General features: G+C 43.5%; 1 protein-coding gene across 7 annotated transcripts in view; it reads left to right on the top strand.

Moving 5' to 3' along the window:
- DYNC1I1 (dynein cytoplasmic 1 intermediate chain 1) overlaps positions 1–16529 on the top strand; it is a 425084-nt gene that overhangs the window by 66665 nt on the left and 341890 nt on the right. For 5 of the 7 annotated variants that reach the window (XM_075315694.1, XM_075315688.1, XM_075315687.1 and 2 more), the window contains 2 exons: positions 4404–4463; positions 6547–6662. In XM_075315694.1, the coding sequence (XP_075171809.1) occupies positions 4404–4463; positions 6547–6662 (176 nt within the window). The remainder of the gene's footprint in view (positions 1–4403; positions 4464–6546; positions 6663–16529) is intronic. The other 2 variants (XM_075315692.1, XM_075315693.1) reach the window with 1 other exon arrangement.

The raw sequence follows: 16529 nt of genomic DNA, 5'->3' as shown, positions 1-16529 counted from the left end.
ACTGGAATATGAGCCAGGAATCTCACAGAACTGGAAATTTCCGAGTAAGAATGGATGAATTATTTTTTTTTGCCTAAAATACAAAAGGAAATGCGTCATCTTTAACTTTACAGCTTTTAGAGATCATTTCATCTTCAACTTACTTAACTGTTCCCAACAATAATTTTGACCAGGGCTGCCCAAACTTTTGCATGCCACTGTATATCTAGAAATACAGTGCCTTGCGAAAGTATTCAGCCCCCTTGAACCTTTTCCCACATTTCAGGCTTCAAATATAAAGATAAAAATGTTAATGTTCTGATGAAGAATCAGCAACAAGTGGACACAATTGTGAAGTTGAACGAAATGTATTGCTTATTTTAAACTTTTTTAAAAAATAAATAACTAAAAATTGGGGCATGCAATATTATTCATCCCCTTTACTTTCAGTGCAGCAAACTCACTCCAGAAGTTCATTGAGGATCTCTGAATGATCCAATGTTGTCCTAAATGACTGATGATGATAAATATAAGCCCCTGTGTGTGATCAAGTCTCCGTATAAATGCCCCTGCTCTGTGATAGTCTCAGTGTTCTGTGTAAAGCGCAGAGAGCATCATGAAGACCAAGGAACACAACAGGCAAGTCTGCGATACTGTTGTGGAGAAGTTTAAAGCTGGATTTGGTTACAAAAAGATTTCCAAAACTTTAAACATCCCAAGAAGCACTGTGCAAGCGATCATATTGAAATGGAAGGAGCATCATACCGCTGGAAATCTACCAGGACCCGGCCGTCCATCCAAACGTACATCTCAAACAGGGAGAAGACTGATCAGAGATGCAGCCAAGAGGCCCATGACCACTCTGGATGATCTGCAGAGATCTACAGCTGAGGTGGGAGAGTCTGTCCATAGGACAACAATCAGTCGTACACTGCACAAATCTGGCCTTTATGGAAGAGTGGCAAGAAGAAAGCCATTTCTCAAAGATATCCATAGAAAGTGTAATTTAAAGTTTGCCACAAGCCACCTGGAGACACCAAACATGTGGAAGAAGGTGCTCTGGTCAGATGAAACCAAAATCAAACTATTTGGGCACAATGCCAAACGATATGTTTGGCGTAAAAGCAACACAGCTCATCACCCTGAACACACCATCCCCACTGTCAAACATGGTGGTGGCAGCAACATGGTTTGGGCCTGCTTTTCTTCAGCAGGGACAGGGAAGATGGTTAAAATTGATGGGAAGATGGATGGAGCCAAATACAAGACCATTCTTGAAGAAAACCTGTTGGAGTCTGCAAAAGACCTGAGACTGGGACAGAGATTTGTCTTCCAACAAGACAATGATCCCAAACATAAAGCAAAATCTACAATGGAATGGTTCACAAATAAACGTATCCAGGTGTTAGAATGGCCAAGTCACAGTCCAGACCTGAACCCAATTGAGAATCTGTGGAAAGAGCCGAAAACTGCTGTTCACAAACGCCTCCATCCAACCTCACTCAGCTCCAGCTGTTTACAGAGGAAGAATGGGCGAGAATTTCAGCCTCTCCATGTGCAAAACTGATAGACACATACCCCAAGAGACTGCGCTGTAATCGCAGCAAAAGGTGGCGCTACAAAGGATTAACTTACAGGGGATGAAAAATATTGCACGCCCCAATTTTCAGTTTATTATTTTTTTTAAAAAGTTTAAAATAAGCAATAAATATCATTCACCTTCACAATTGTGTCCACTTGTTGTTGATTCTTCCCCAGAACATTAACATTTTTATCTATATGTTTGAAGCCTGAAATGTGGGAAAAGGTTGAAAAAAATCAAGGGGGCTGAATAATTTTGCAAGGCACTGTAACATTGTGTCTGCCGCCAGTGACCATCAGAGGAAGAAAAGTAGGTCACATACTATTATATTATTGAGTGTAATGTTATTAGTATGCAGTGCGCTCCCCCTGGTGGTGGCTCATGGTACACAGCGGTATGTTTCATATCTTTGTGCAGAGGATTTGGAGCTCTGTATTAGAAAAGCAAAGTGTGGAATTTTATAAAATGAATATGCACAGATTTGTGGACCCATTAAAAATATATTATTATATGAAAACTTTTGAAATAATAAAGAAATATTAAACGAAAAATAATAATATTAAAAAGCTAAACTAGTCTTAAAGGGCCCAGGCACACCAACATACACCATCATATTTATACTGAACCCACACTTTTACAGCTGCCCTCAGCAAAGTAATAGGGGTGCACGGCCTAAATAATTATTTGACTGAAGGACGCATGAGGCAGAATAACGAATCATGTTATCATGTTTTATAGACGTGCGTCTCTGTCTCTTGTCTTAGTTATGATTGGAGACGCTGCAGATACTGTATACATTTATGTTTGTATCCTACAGATTGTCACGTTACATATGAGATCACATTATGATATGTTTTGTGTTTCCGTTTTTTTCGGCTATACGTCTGCTGCAGAGGCTTGTCTTCATATATGTGCAATTCATGTGTTTGCATGAAATTATTAATAGAAGCATCTGATGTGACCGAATTCTGTTATTTATAGATTTCTATTCAGTTGTATATTTTTTATGTACAAGAATATAACTACTATAATACTGCTCCTATGTACAAGAATATAACTACTATAATACTGCTCCTATGTACAAGAATATAACTGCTATAATACTGCTCCTATGTACAAGAATATAACTACTATAATACTGCCCCTATGTACAAGAATATAACTACTATAATACTGCCCCTATGTACAAGAATATAACTACTATAATACTGCCCCTATGTACAAGAATATAACTACTATAATACTGCCCCTATGTATAAGAATATAACTACTATAATACTGCTCCCTATGTACAAAAACCTAACTACTATAATACTGCCCCTATGTATAAGAATATAACTACTATAATACTGCTCCTATGTACAAGAATATAACTGCTATAATACTGCCCCTATGTATAAGAATATAACTACTATAATACTGTCCCTATATACAAGAATATAACTACTATAATGCTGCCCCTATATACAAGAATATAACTACTATTATACTGCTCCTATATACAAGAATATAACTACTATAATACTGCCCCTATGTACAAGAATATAACTACTATAATACTGCTCCTATATACAAGAATATAACTTACTATAATACTGCCCCTATGTACAAGAATATAACTACTATAATACTGCTCCTATGTACAAGAATATAACTGCTATAATACTGCTCCCTATGTACAAGAATATAACTACTATAATACTGCCACTATATACAAGAATATAACTACTATAATACTGCTCCTATATACAAGAATATAACTACTATAATACTGCCCCTATGTACAAGAATATAACTCCTATAATACTGCCCCTATGTACAAGAATATAACTACTATAATACTGCCCCTATGTACAAGAATATAACTACTATAATACTGCCCCTATGTACAAGAATATAACTACTATAATACTGCCCCTATGTACAAGAATATAACTACTATAACACTGCCCCTATGTACAAGAATATAACTACTATAATACTGCCCCTATGTACAAGAATATAACTACTATAATACTGCCCCTATGTACAAGAATATAACTACTATAATACTGCCCCTATGTACAAGAATATAACTACTATAATACTGCCCCTATGTACAAGAATATAACTACTATAATACTGCCCCTATGTACAAGAATATAACTACTATAATACTGCCCCTATATACAAGAATATAACTACTATAATACTGCTCCTATATACAAGAATATAACTACTATAATACTGCCCCTATGTACAAGAATATAACTCCTATAATACTGCCCCTATGTACAAGAATATAACTACTATAATACTGCCCCTATGTACAAGAATATAACTACTATAATACTGCCCCTATGTACAAGAATATAACTACTATAATACTGCCCCTATGTACAAGAATATAACTACTATAATACTGCCCCTATGTACAAGAATATAACTACTATAATACTGCCCCTATGTACAAGAATATAACTACTATAATACTGCCCCTATGTACAAGAATATAACTACTATAATACTGCCCCTATGTACAAGAATATAACTACTATAATACTGCCCCTATGTACAAGAATATAACTACTATAATACTGCCCCTATGTACAAGAATATAACTACTATAATACTGCCCCTATGTACAGGAATATAACTACAATAATACTGCCCAGTGTGGATTTGATTGAATCTGTCACATTTTCCCCCTAGGTGTTGCATGGTGTTGCTGCATGTCTCTGCCTTCCTCTCATCCCATGACCTGCACTTGCATCCTGCTGTCTCGATCTGCTGATTACTTTGTATTATAGTATTTGTTGTTTTGTTTTATTTTTACATTCATCTCCTTTTTGGACATGTACAGGACCCTCCAATGGGACACTGACCCTTCTGTATTGCAGCTCCATTCAGAATCTGAACTCGGGTACGTTTCAGCTTTTACAGCAGAGATACAAAAAAATAAAAAGAATGTCGTAATATGTGTCATGGGGGGGTCGAGAATTTAATGATTTAATGCTTTAGATTTTGTATAGTGAAGCTCCAACTTAGATAGCTCCCATCATCTTTGCATTACATCTCCACTCTCTGTGATGTTTTTCATTATTTGTGGCTCATTTGTGCATCGTAGATATAAAATTGTAGTCTGGAGACAATCAATAAGCTGCTGTTGACGGATCTTTTTTTTTCTTCAGTCTTAGCTTTATTACAACTGTAATGACCTGATAGTCCATCTTTTTTGACTAGTATGGACGCTGCCTGTTTTTCAAAATGATTTATAAGCTCAGGAGGCGGCGTAGGGAGAAGTGGCTCATAAGTGAAGACAGAAGCAGATTTGTCCTTCCGATTTATTATTTGCATTTTTTTTAAGTCAGTCACATTCCTTTTTTTTGTCTTGTGATATTTGTTAGAGTTTTTGGACTTAAATTCTTTAAAAATGGCGCACGTCGTTCAAACTTTTTGCACAAAATAAAAAATGCCAGTGTTAAAAAAGTCACTTATTTTGCTGAAAAGTTGCAAAATTTGCAATTAAAAAAAAATAAATAAAAAAAATACAGCTGTATATAACGTCACTCCAAGAGGGAGGCACTGTATTGCATTTGTGCAAAAAAAAACCCAAAAACTGTACATTTTTTTATTTTTTTTTTAAAAAGTCACAATTGAGGAATCAGTGGGAAAAATATCTGGAATCTCCACATAGCGATGAACATACACACACACACATATATATATATATATATATATATAGCCCGACATAAAATAGACTTTAAAAAAATAAATTAGTTAAAAAAATAAAATTTTAAATTTTGATAAAGTGGAAAAGATTTGAGAAAAACACTATATCTATGCAAAAATACGGTAAAATTATAAAATTACAATAATCAAGTGGGCCCTCGGTTTCTTACATTCACTTGTAGCGACTGATGTATGTCTATCTTATTATATTTATATAATATATTTTATTTTATATATATATATATATATATTTATATGTATACATACACATATATATACACTGTATATATATATATATATATACACTGTATATATAATATTTATTATATTTACTTATATATACTTTTTTATATATATATACATATATATAAATGTATACATACACATATATATATATATATATATATATATATACATTGTATATATAATATCTATTATATTTACTTATATATACTTTTATATATATATATATATATACAGATGTAGCAGAGCTGGGCTTGACTTTTGGTAACACTCTAGTGTCACAGTTCTTTATTGGGGGTTTCCATTGGATTACAGAGTAGTCTGTAACTAAGTATATCCTATGTATGGATTGTATACTGAATGCCATGGTTGGATTTTTCTTAAAAGGGAACTCCGACCTCATATTTTTGTCTTTAGAGCAAATCTGTCCCCATAAATCTTCCGCGCTATCTGCCGACAGCATGTTATACTTGGCAGATTGCTTTATAGTCTTGTGGTGAAATATTTATTGGAAATTGTAATTTATAGACTTAAATTCCCGCTTGCTCTGGGCTCTGGCTGTCAATCATTCATAAAGACCGCCCACTGGACTAATGCAGCCAGAGGAAGCGGGAATTAACATCAACACAGTACAGATTATCCTGAATATTTCCCCATATAATAATATGTCAATCTTCTCGGCTCTCCCTGTTCTATAATATGCTGTTTACAGGTAGACTAATATTTTTATCCTGACAGAACCAGTTAGGAATCTTCGTGGGAATTTTCACCAAGTTTATTGGCACAAAGTGTAAAAAATGTATAGTAAACCACTGACAGTTACTTAATGGGGTTTTACACCCAGATGACTACTGGACACATGCCCAGAATATATGAGAAGCTCTAATACTATCCCAGGAATCTATAGGGAAACTTGGTGTATTTATCATCTCATGGGCTGCCATATCTCACCCACCTCATTCCCATCTCATGCCTTGTTATATTGACTATAATGACTGCATACAAGTATTATATTGTTTTCTTCTTCGCAGACGAAGAATGATAAGACTCGGAGTTTCTAAGGTCACACAGGTGGATTTTTTGCCTCGTGAAGTTGTGTCCTATTCAAAGGAGACCCAGACACCGGTGAACGCGCTCCAAGCTGAAGGTGACTTTACTGACTGCCATTTCTTTATGATACCTGATCTCTCTTAAAATGTTATTGTATTGTACATGAAGGTGCTCCACTACTAGGTGATCTCAGTTCATAACATATTGGTAAGAGATACTTGGGTGATAAAGAGGAGACACTGAGCGTGACTAGTGCAGATATTGGGAGGATACACAATAGATACAGGGAGGATAGACAGTAGAGGTATTGGGGGATCTAAAGTAGAAACACACGAGGGATAGACAATAGAGACACTGGGAGAATAGACAGTAAAGACGATGTCATGTCAGACCGTGAAGGCACGTTGAAGAAATACTGGGAAAAACAAACAATAGAGACACTAGGAGGAAAGACAGTATAAGAACTGGAAGGATAGATGGTAGAGACACTGGGAGGATAGACCATATAGACACTGGGAGGATGGACAATAGAGATGCTGGGAAGATAGATGGTAGAGACACTGGGAGAATAGATGGTAGAGACACTGGGAGGAAAGACAGTATAAGAACTGGAAGGATAGATGGTAGAGACACTGGGAGGATAGACCGTATAGACACTGGGAGGATAGACATTATAGACACTGGGAGGATGAACAATAGAGATGCTGGGAAGACAGATGGTAGAGACACTGGGAGGATAGACATTATAGACACTGGGAGGATGAACAATAGAGATGCTGGGAAGACAGATGATCGAGATACTGGGAGAATAGATGGTAGAGACACTGGGATGATTAATGGTAGCGACACTGGGAAGATGGCTGATAGAGACACTGGGAGGAGAGATGGTAGAAACACTGAGAGAATAGACGGTAGAGACACTGGGAGGATAGACAGTAGAGACACTGAATATGGACTGTAGAAACACTGGGAGGATAGACAGTAGAGACACTGGGAGGAGAGATGGTAGAGACACTGGGAGGAGAGACAATAAAGACATTGGGAGGATAGACAGTATAAACACTGGGAGGAGAGACGGTAGAGACACTGGGAGAACAGACAATAAAGACACTGGGAGGATAGACAGTAAAGACACTGGGATGCTAGACGGTAGAGGCACTAGGAGGATGGACAGTAGAGACACTGGGAGGATAGCAGTAGAGACTCTGGGAGGATAGACAGTAGAGACACTGGGAGGATAGACAGTAGAGACTCTGGGAGGATAGACAGTAGAGACACTGGGAGGATAGACAGTAGAGACACTGGGAGGATAGACAGTAGAGACTCTGGGAGGATAGACAGTAGAGACTCTGGGAGGATAGACAGTAGAGACTCTGGGAGGATAGACAGTAGAGACACTGGGAGGATAGACAGTAGAGACACTGGGAGGATTGACAGTAGAGACACTGGGAGGATAGGCAGTAGAGACACTGGGAAGACAGACGGCAGGGACACTGGGAGGATAGATGGTAGAGACACTGGGTAATGGATGATCGAGACACTGGGATAATGGATGATCGAGACACTGGGAGGATGGACAGTAGAGACACTGGGAGGATGGACAGTAGAGACACTGGGAGGATTGACAGTAGAGACACTGGGAGGATTGACAGTAGAGACACTGGGAGGATTGACAGTAGAGACACTGGGAGGATAGGCAGTAGAGACACTGGGAAGACAGACGGCAGAGACACTGGGAGGATAGATGGTAGAGACACTGGGATAATGGATGATCGAGACACTGGGAGGATGGACGGTAGAGACACTGGGAGGATGGACAGTAGAGACACTGGGAGGATGGACAGTAGAGACACTGGGAGGATGGACAGTAGAGACACTGGGAGGATGGACAGTAGAGCCACTGGGAGGATAGATGGTAGAGACACTGGGATAATGGACAATCGAGACATTAGGAGGATGGACGGTAGAGACACTGGGAGGATGGACAGTAGAGACACTGGGAGGATTGACTGTAGAGACTTGGAGGATAGACAGTAGAGACACTGGGAGGATAGACGGTAGAGACACTGGGAGGATAGACGGTAGAGACACTGGGAGGATAGATGGTAGACACTGGGAGGATAGACAGTAGAGACACTGGGAGGTTTTAATCAAGAAAGATAGCTTAGAAGTACAAACGTGAAAAATTATAAGCAAAAAACTCCTAAAATTACCAATTTTAATTTTTATATACGTCTTAAAAGGGAATATCCCAACATTAATTTATAATATTGCCAAAAAAGTACAGGGGAGGGGCCTGACCCTTAATTCACCCTATAGATTGCCCCTTCCTTGCCGCGGAGGTCGGCGCCCTAAAGGCCTGCGCAATTGGCGCCCCCGCTCAACGAAGACTATCCCTCCGGGCCCTAATTGACCCTAACAAATTAGGTGATAGTACTACGAGGATTGATTTACAATATTTGAACCAACAATAATGACACAAATATGCATAAAAATAGATACACTGTCACCAATATGATTAGACCAGAAACAGTGATGGGGTGCAATGACCCAGAGGAAAACCATTCAAAGATGAACTAGTGGTTCAAAACCAAAAAACCGCCCGACGCGTTTCCCCTCATCCATATGAGGTTCTTCAGGGGTGGAAAATTTAGTCAGTTCAAAATTACCACAATAGAAAATCAAATGTTGGTAGTCCTGTTTCACACTGAGAACCAATTGCCCCCACAAAAACATACACCGTCCCAACAAACATGAGATAGACCTGTCGACTCACACCTGTCAGGTTAAAGAGTCCACCAGGATGTTCAATTGCATATATAATGCTGGGACAGGGAGCAAAAAACAACAACAATAGTTCAAATATACAGCATTAAATACTTAGCTTAAGCCTCAGTGTGTAATAGATAAGGACAATCTCCACTGGACTCCCTAGATAAAGAGCAGGTCCATTATCCCCATATCAGCAGCAAATATGTTCCTCTGTTTGCCATCCTCTGGTCTAGAGGCAACCACAGTGCTATGATGCAAATTGAATTTGGGGATAATGGACCTGCTCTTTATCTAGGGAGTCCAGTGGAGATTGTCCTTATCTATTACACACTGAGGCTTAAGCTAAGTATTTAATGCTGTATATTTGAACTATTGTTGTTGTTTTTTGCTCCCTGTCCCAGCATTATATATGCAATTGAACATCCTGGTGGACTCTTTAACCTGACAGGTGTGAGTCGACAGGTCTATCTCATGTTTGTTGGGACGGTGTATGTTTTTGTGGGGGCAATTGGTTCTCAGTGTGAAACAGGACTACCAACATTTGATTTTCTATTGTGGTAATTTTGAACTGACTAAATTTTCCACCCCTGAAGAACCTCATATGGATGAGGGGAAACGCGTCGGGCGGTTTTTTGGTTTTGAACCACTAGTTCATCTTTGAATGGTTTTCCTCTGGGTCATTGCACCCCATCACTGTTTCTGGTCTAATCATATTGGTGACAGTGTATCTATTTTTATGCATATTTGTGTCATTATTGTTGGTTCAAATATTGTAAATCAATCCTCGTAGTACTATCACCTAATTTGTTAGGGTCAATTAGGGCCCGGAGGGATAGTCTTCGTTGAGCGGGGGCGCCAATTGCGCAGGCCTTTAGGGCGCCGACCTCCGCGGCAAGGAAGGGGCAATCTATAGGGTGAATTAAGGGTCAGGCCCCTCCCCTGTACTTTTTTGGCAATATTATAAATTAATGTTGGGATATTCCCTTTTAAGACGTATATAAAAATTAAAATTGGTAATTTTAGGAGTTTTTTGCTTATAATTTTAGACACTGGGAGGATAGACATTAGAGACACGGGGAGGATAGACAGTAGAGACACTGGGAGGATAGACGGTAGAGACACTGGGAGGATAGACGGTAGAGACACTGGGAGGATAGACGGTAGAGACACTGGGACGATAGACAGTAGAGACACTGGGACGATAGACAGTAGAGACACTGGGAGGATAGACAGTAGAGACACTGGGAGGATAGACAGTAGAGACACTGGGATAATGGATGATCGAGACACTGGGAGGATTGACAGTAGAGACACTGGGAGGATAGACAGTAGAGTCACTGGGAGGATAGACAGTAGAGACACTGGGAGGATTGACAGTAGAGACACTGGGAGGATAGACAGTAGAGACACTGGGAGGATAGACTGTAGAGACACTGGGAGGATAGACAGTAGAGACACTGGGAGGATTGACAGTAGAGACACTGGGAGGATAGACAGTAGAGACACTGGGAGGATAGACAGTAGAGACACTGGGAGGATTGACAGTAGAGACATTGGGAGGATAGACAGTAGAGACACTGGGAGGATAGACAGTACAGACACTGGGAGGATAGACGGTAGAGACACTGGGAGGATAGACGGTAGAGACACTGGGAGGATAGACGGTAGAGACACTGGGAGGATGGACAGTAGAGACACTGGGAGGATAGACAGTAGAGACACTGGGAGGATAGACAGTAGAGACACTGGGAGGATAGACAGTAGAGACACTGGGAGGATTGACAGTAGAGACACTGGGAGGATTGACAGTAGAGACACTGGGAGGATTGACAGTAGAGACACTGGGAGGATAGACATTAGAGACACTGGGAGGATAGACGGTAGAGACACTGGGAGGATAGACGCTAGAGACACTGGGAGGATAGACGGTAGAGACACTGGGAGGATAGACAGTAGAGACACTAGGAGGATAGACGGTAGAGACACTGGGAGGATAGACGGTATAGACACTGGGAGGATAGACAGTAGAGACACTGGGAGGATTGACAGTAGAGACACTGGGAGGATTGACAGTAGAGACACTGGGAGGATAGACAGTAGAGACACTGGAAGGATAGACAGTAGAGACACTGGGAGGATAGACAGTAGAGACACTGGGATAATGGATGATCGAGACACTGGGAGGATGGACAGTAGAGACACTGGGACGATTGACTGTAGAGACTTGGAGGATAGACAGTAGAGACACTGGGAGGATAGACGGTAGAGACACTGGGAGGATAGACGGTAGAGACACTGGGAGGATAGACGGTAGAGACACTGGGAGGATAGACGGTAGAGACACTGGGAGGATAAACAGTAGAGACACTGGGAGGATAGACATTAGAGACACTGGGAGGATAGACGGTAGAGACACTGGGAGGATAGACAGTAGAGACACTGGGAGGATAGACAGTAGAGACACGGGGAGGATTGACAGTAGAGGCACTGGGAGGATAGACAGTAGAGACACTGGGAGGATAGACAGTAGAGACACTGGGAGGATAGACAGTAGAGACACTGGGAGGATTGACAGTAGAGACACTGGGAGGATAGACATTAAAGACACTGGGAGGATAGACAGTAGAGACACTGGGAGGATAGACAGTAGAGACACTGGGAGGATAGACAGTAGAGACACTGGGAGGATAGACAGTAGAGACACTGGGAGGATTGACAGTAGAGACACTGGGAGGATTGACAGTAGAGACACTGGGAGGATTGACAGTAGAGACACTGGGAGGATTGACAGTAGAGACACTGGGAGGATAGACAGTAGAGACACTGGGATAATGGATGATCGAGACACTGGGAGGATTGACAGTAGAGACACTGGGAGGATAGACAGTAGAGTCACTGGGAGGATTGACAGTAGAGACACTGGGAGGATTGACAGTAGAGACACTGGGAGGATTGACAGTAGAGACACTGGGAGGATTGACAGTAGAGACACTGGGAGGATTGACAGTAGAGACACTGGGAGGATTGACAGTAGAGACACTGGGAGGATAGACAGTAGAGACACTGGGATAATGGATGATCGAGACACTGGGAGGATTGACAGTAGAGACACTGGGAGGATAGACAGTAGAGTCACTGGGAGGATAGACAGTAGAGACACTGGGAGGATTGACAGTAGAGACACTGGGAGGATTGACAGTAGAGACACTGGGAGGATTGACAGTAAAGACACTGGGAGGATAGACATTAGAGACACTGGGAGGATAGACAGTAGAGACACTGGGAGGATAGACAGTAGAGACACTGGGAGGATAGACAGTAGAGACACTGGGAGGATAGACAGTAGAGACACTGGGAGGATTGACAGTAGAGACACTGGGAGGATAGACAGTAGAGACACTGGGATAATGGATGATCGAGACACTGGGAGGATGGACGGTAGAGACACTGGGAGGATTGACTGTAGAGACTTGGAGGATAGACAGTAGAGACACTGGGAAGACAGACAGCAGAGACACTGGGAGGATAGATGGTAGAGACACTGGGATGGTATAATGGATGATCGAGACACTACGGAGAGTGACAGTAGAGACACTAGGATGATGGACAGTAGAGATGCTGGAAGGTTTTAGGGTAAAGTCATTTGGAAGATAAGCCACAGTGACACTGGTGAAATAGATGGTAAATACATGGAGCAAGTAAAGACACTCAAAAGATAAAGCCTAAAAACACTGGAAAGGTAAATAGTTTAGAGTAAGTGTAGTTTTTGTTTTTACATTTAAAGGGAACCTTTCAGCAGTAGTGATGGGCGGGCTCACAGATAACCACGACTGGCAAACCTAACCGGATTAAAAAAAAATCCAGTCCCCATATAAGTCTAAGGGGACCAGAATGCGATTATTAAAAATGATGGTAGAAGTGATAGGAGCACGTGGGCTATGCTTACCGAGGCACAGCTGTAACTGCTTCATTCACTTCCTGCGCCACACTACTTTCCCCACCCACCGGTGTCTGAGATTTATTGCAGTCAGACGCACCCCCACACTGAGTGTCAGTGTATCAGCTGACTGCTTCCAATCACAGGCGCTGTGTGCGTCTATCGTGGTATAAAAATAAATAAATAAAATGTTTGGGGTAGGGTCCTCCATATTATGATACCTATCACAGATAAAGCCCATGGCTACACGATGCAGCCCCCAGCCATGCACTTATCTTGGCTGTGTATCAAAATAAGAGGAACGCCATATGGCCTTTTCTTCATCATTCCTATGGGAGACCCAGACCATGGGTGTATAGCTTCTGCCTCCGGAGGACACACAAAGTACTACACTAAAAAGTGTAGCTCCTCCCTCTGAGCATATACACCCCCTGGATAACCAAATATAGCCAGTTCAATGATTTGTGTTCAGGAGGCACACATCCACACATGCATTCTCATGTTTTTCATTTTTGGAAAGATTTGGAAGAAAAGCGGGTCCAAGCCTTGACCCCCGGCATGTCCCTTCTCACCCCACTGTGTCGGCGGTGTTGTTAAGGTTGATTTCAGGGCTGGAGCCTTACATGCCGTGCTCCTTCACCATCCCTCGGGCTCTGGCTTGAAGTGGGAGCCAGCACGGTTCTCACTGCCTTGCAGGAGACCGATCTCCATCCGCAGCCCCTTCAGGATCCTGCCGGACAGAGCACTCATCCCTCAGGGACCTGGCCCTGCGTCTCACAAGCTAAGTATCTGAGACGCTATTGTCGGAGGGTCCCTTGTACTTTATTGTGGGGGAGAGTGTGCTGTTTAACTTTTGTGACATTTCCGGCCGGTTCTCTGGTTTTCACCTGAGAACCGCGCCGAGGGTGCCTGCGCGCCGGCCGCATTGTTAAATTTAGGCCCCGGCTTCGCCTGAGGCCTAGTTTCGTTTTCTCTGCCCCTGCATGTCAGTCATGCAGAGGGACAGAGCGGCTCCGCCCACCGGCCGTTCGGCACAGGGGAGGGACACTCCTCTCTGAGGAAATGTTTCCCTCCCCTGTATATCTCCTTGGCCCTCCGGATCCCGCTCTTAGAGTAGGCCCCGCCCCCTCTCCTCGCTCCGGCGCCATTTTATCAGCGTTCCCACACCGATCGGCGCTGGCTGCAGCATCTCTCTGGGGGTCCGGGCTGTGGGATCTGGAGGGCACACAAACGGTCTGGTAAGCCACAACCTCCGGTTGTGGACCTGCTTATACATTCTCTGGGGGTCATTCTGGCTCAGAGCCCCCACTTCAGCAGCATGTCTCACACTAGGAGCAAGGCTGCAAGGCTGTACTCAATATGCACTGCATGTAAGCTGGTACTGCCTGAACCGAGCACATATCCACATTGTGATGCCTGCTCTAACATGGTGGTGCCTCAGCCTGGAGTCTCCCCAGTGGTCGCTCCGGCCCCGGTGGCTGAACCCCCGGCTTGGGTGGAATCCTTCTCTAAGTCTATCTCCCAGTCCTTTGCCGACTCCATGGGAGAATTGTCCCGGACTCTGCTGAGCATGCATCAGCCCCCTTCTCAGGGCGCCTCTGCTGCTACGGCTCGCTCTGCAGAGCTCACAGAGGACTCTTCATCTGGTCTCAGACCCCGTCCTCCTAAAAGGAGACGCAGGGTCCCCTCTCCTTCCTCGTCCCGCGGCTCTGATTCACGAGCTGACTCGCAGGACGAGGAGGATGCCGTTACTGGGGGCTCGGACGCTACCTCCATGTGCCCCATTGATCTGACCGAGGGCGACACAGATGTTAGTGATTTGATTGCGTCCATTAATTCTGTACTGGACCTCAATCCGCCAGTATGAGAGGAGCAACCCTCTCTGGCAGAAAAGCACCAGTTTACCTTGCCTAAGAGAACAAGGAGTGTGTTCTTTAACCACTCCAGTTTTCAGGCCACTGTGACCAAGCCCAGGGCCTGTCCTGACAAACGCTTCCCAAAGCGTGGGTCTGATGACCGTTTTCCTTTTCCACCAGAGGTGGTCAAGGAGTGGGCTCATTCACCAAAGGTAGACCCTCCGGTGTCTAGACTCTCAGCCCGGACAGTTGTATCAGTGGCTGATGGCACCTCACTTAAGGATCCCACTGACCGCCAGGTTGACCTTCTGGCCAAATCTGTATATGAGGCGGCAGGGGCCTCGTTCTCCCCATCTTTTGCAGCAGTGTGGGCTCTCAAGGCCATCTCTGCTTCTCTAGAGGAGATGCATTCCCTCACCAGGGACTCTATGCCTGAAATGGTTGCCTTAACTTCCCAGGCTTCAGCCTTTTCATCCTACGCCATGTCTGCCATGCTGGAGGCTTCTCACCGCACTGCGGTGGCTTCGGCTAATTCCCTCGCTATCCGCAGGATCTTGTGGCTTCGTGAGTGGAAGGCAGACGCTTCTTCAAAGAAGTACCTTGCTGAGCTCCCATTTGCTGGGTCCAGGCTGTTCGGTGAACAACTGGATGAGATTATTAAGGAAGCTACTGGCGGGAAGAGTACTTCCTTGCCACAGACTAAAACCAGGAAGCCTGTCCAGGGCAGGAACCAGTCGAGGTTTCGTTCCTTTCGTTCCTCCAACTGGTCGTTCTCTAAGCCCTCGGCCTCGTCCACTAACTCAGCCAAGGACCAAAAGCCCAACTGGCGCACGAAGCCGCGTCCTCAAAAGTCCGCAGGAGCGGCTGCCACCAAGGCAGCCTCCTCTTGACTATCTGGCCGCGCCAGCAACGTCATTGGTCGGTGGCAGGCTCTCCCACTTTGGCGACGTGTGGTTTCAACACGTCTCCGATCAGTGGGTGCGGGATATCATCTCCCACGGCTACAGGATAGAATTCTCTTCCAGCCCGCCAAACAGATTTTTTCTGTCAACTCCCCCCTGCTCCAAGGCCGCCGCCTTCTCTCAGGCCGTGGCATCCTTGCAGGCCAGCGGAGTAATTGTACCGGTTCCCGCCCGGGAACGGTTCAGAGGTTTCTACTCAAATCTCTTCCTAGTCCCCAAAAAGGACGGTTCCTTCCGGCCCATCCTGGATCTCAAGCTTCTCAACAAGCATGTTCAGGTGCGGCATTTTCGCATGGAGTCTCTGCGATCAGTCATTGCCTCAATGACCCAAGGAGATTTCCTAGCATCCATCGACATCAGAGATGCCTATCTGCATGTGCCAATTGCAGTTTCACACCAGCGTTGGCTACGTTTTGCAATCGGAGAGGAACATTTCC

This window comes from Anomaloglossus baeobatrachus, chromosome 6 (genome assembly GCF_048569485.1).
Source record: "Anomaloglossus baeobatrachus isolate aAnoBae1 chromosome 6, aAnoBae1.hap1, whole genome shotgun sequence".
Taxonomy (NCBI): Eukaryota; Metazoa; Chordata; class Amphibia; order Anura; family Aromobatidae; genus Anomaloglossus; species Anomaloglossus baeobatrachus.
This window is presented reverse-complemented; position numbering and strand designations above follow the sequence as displayed.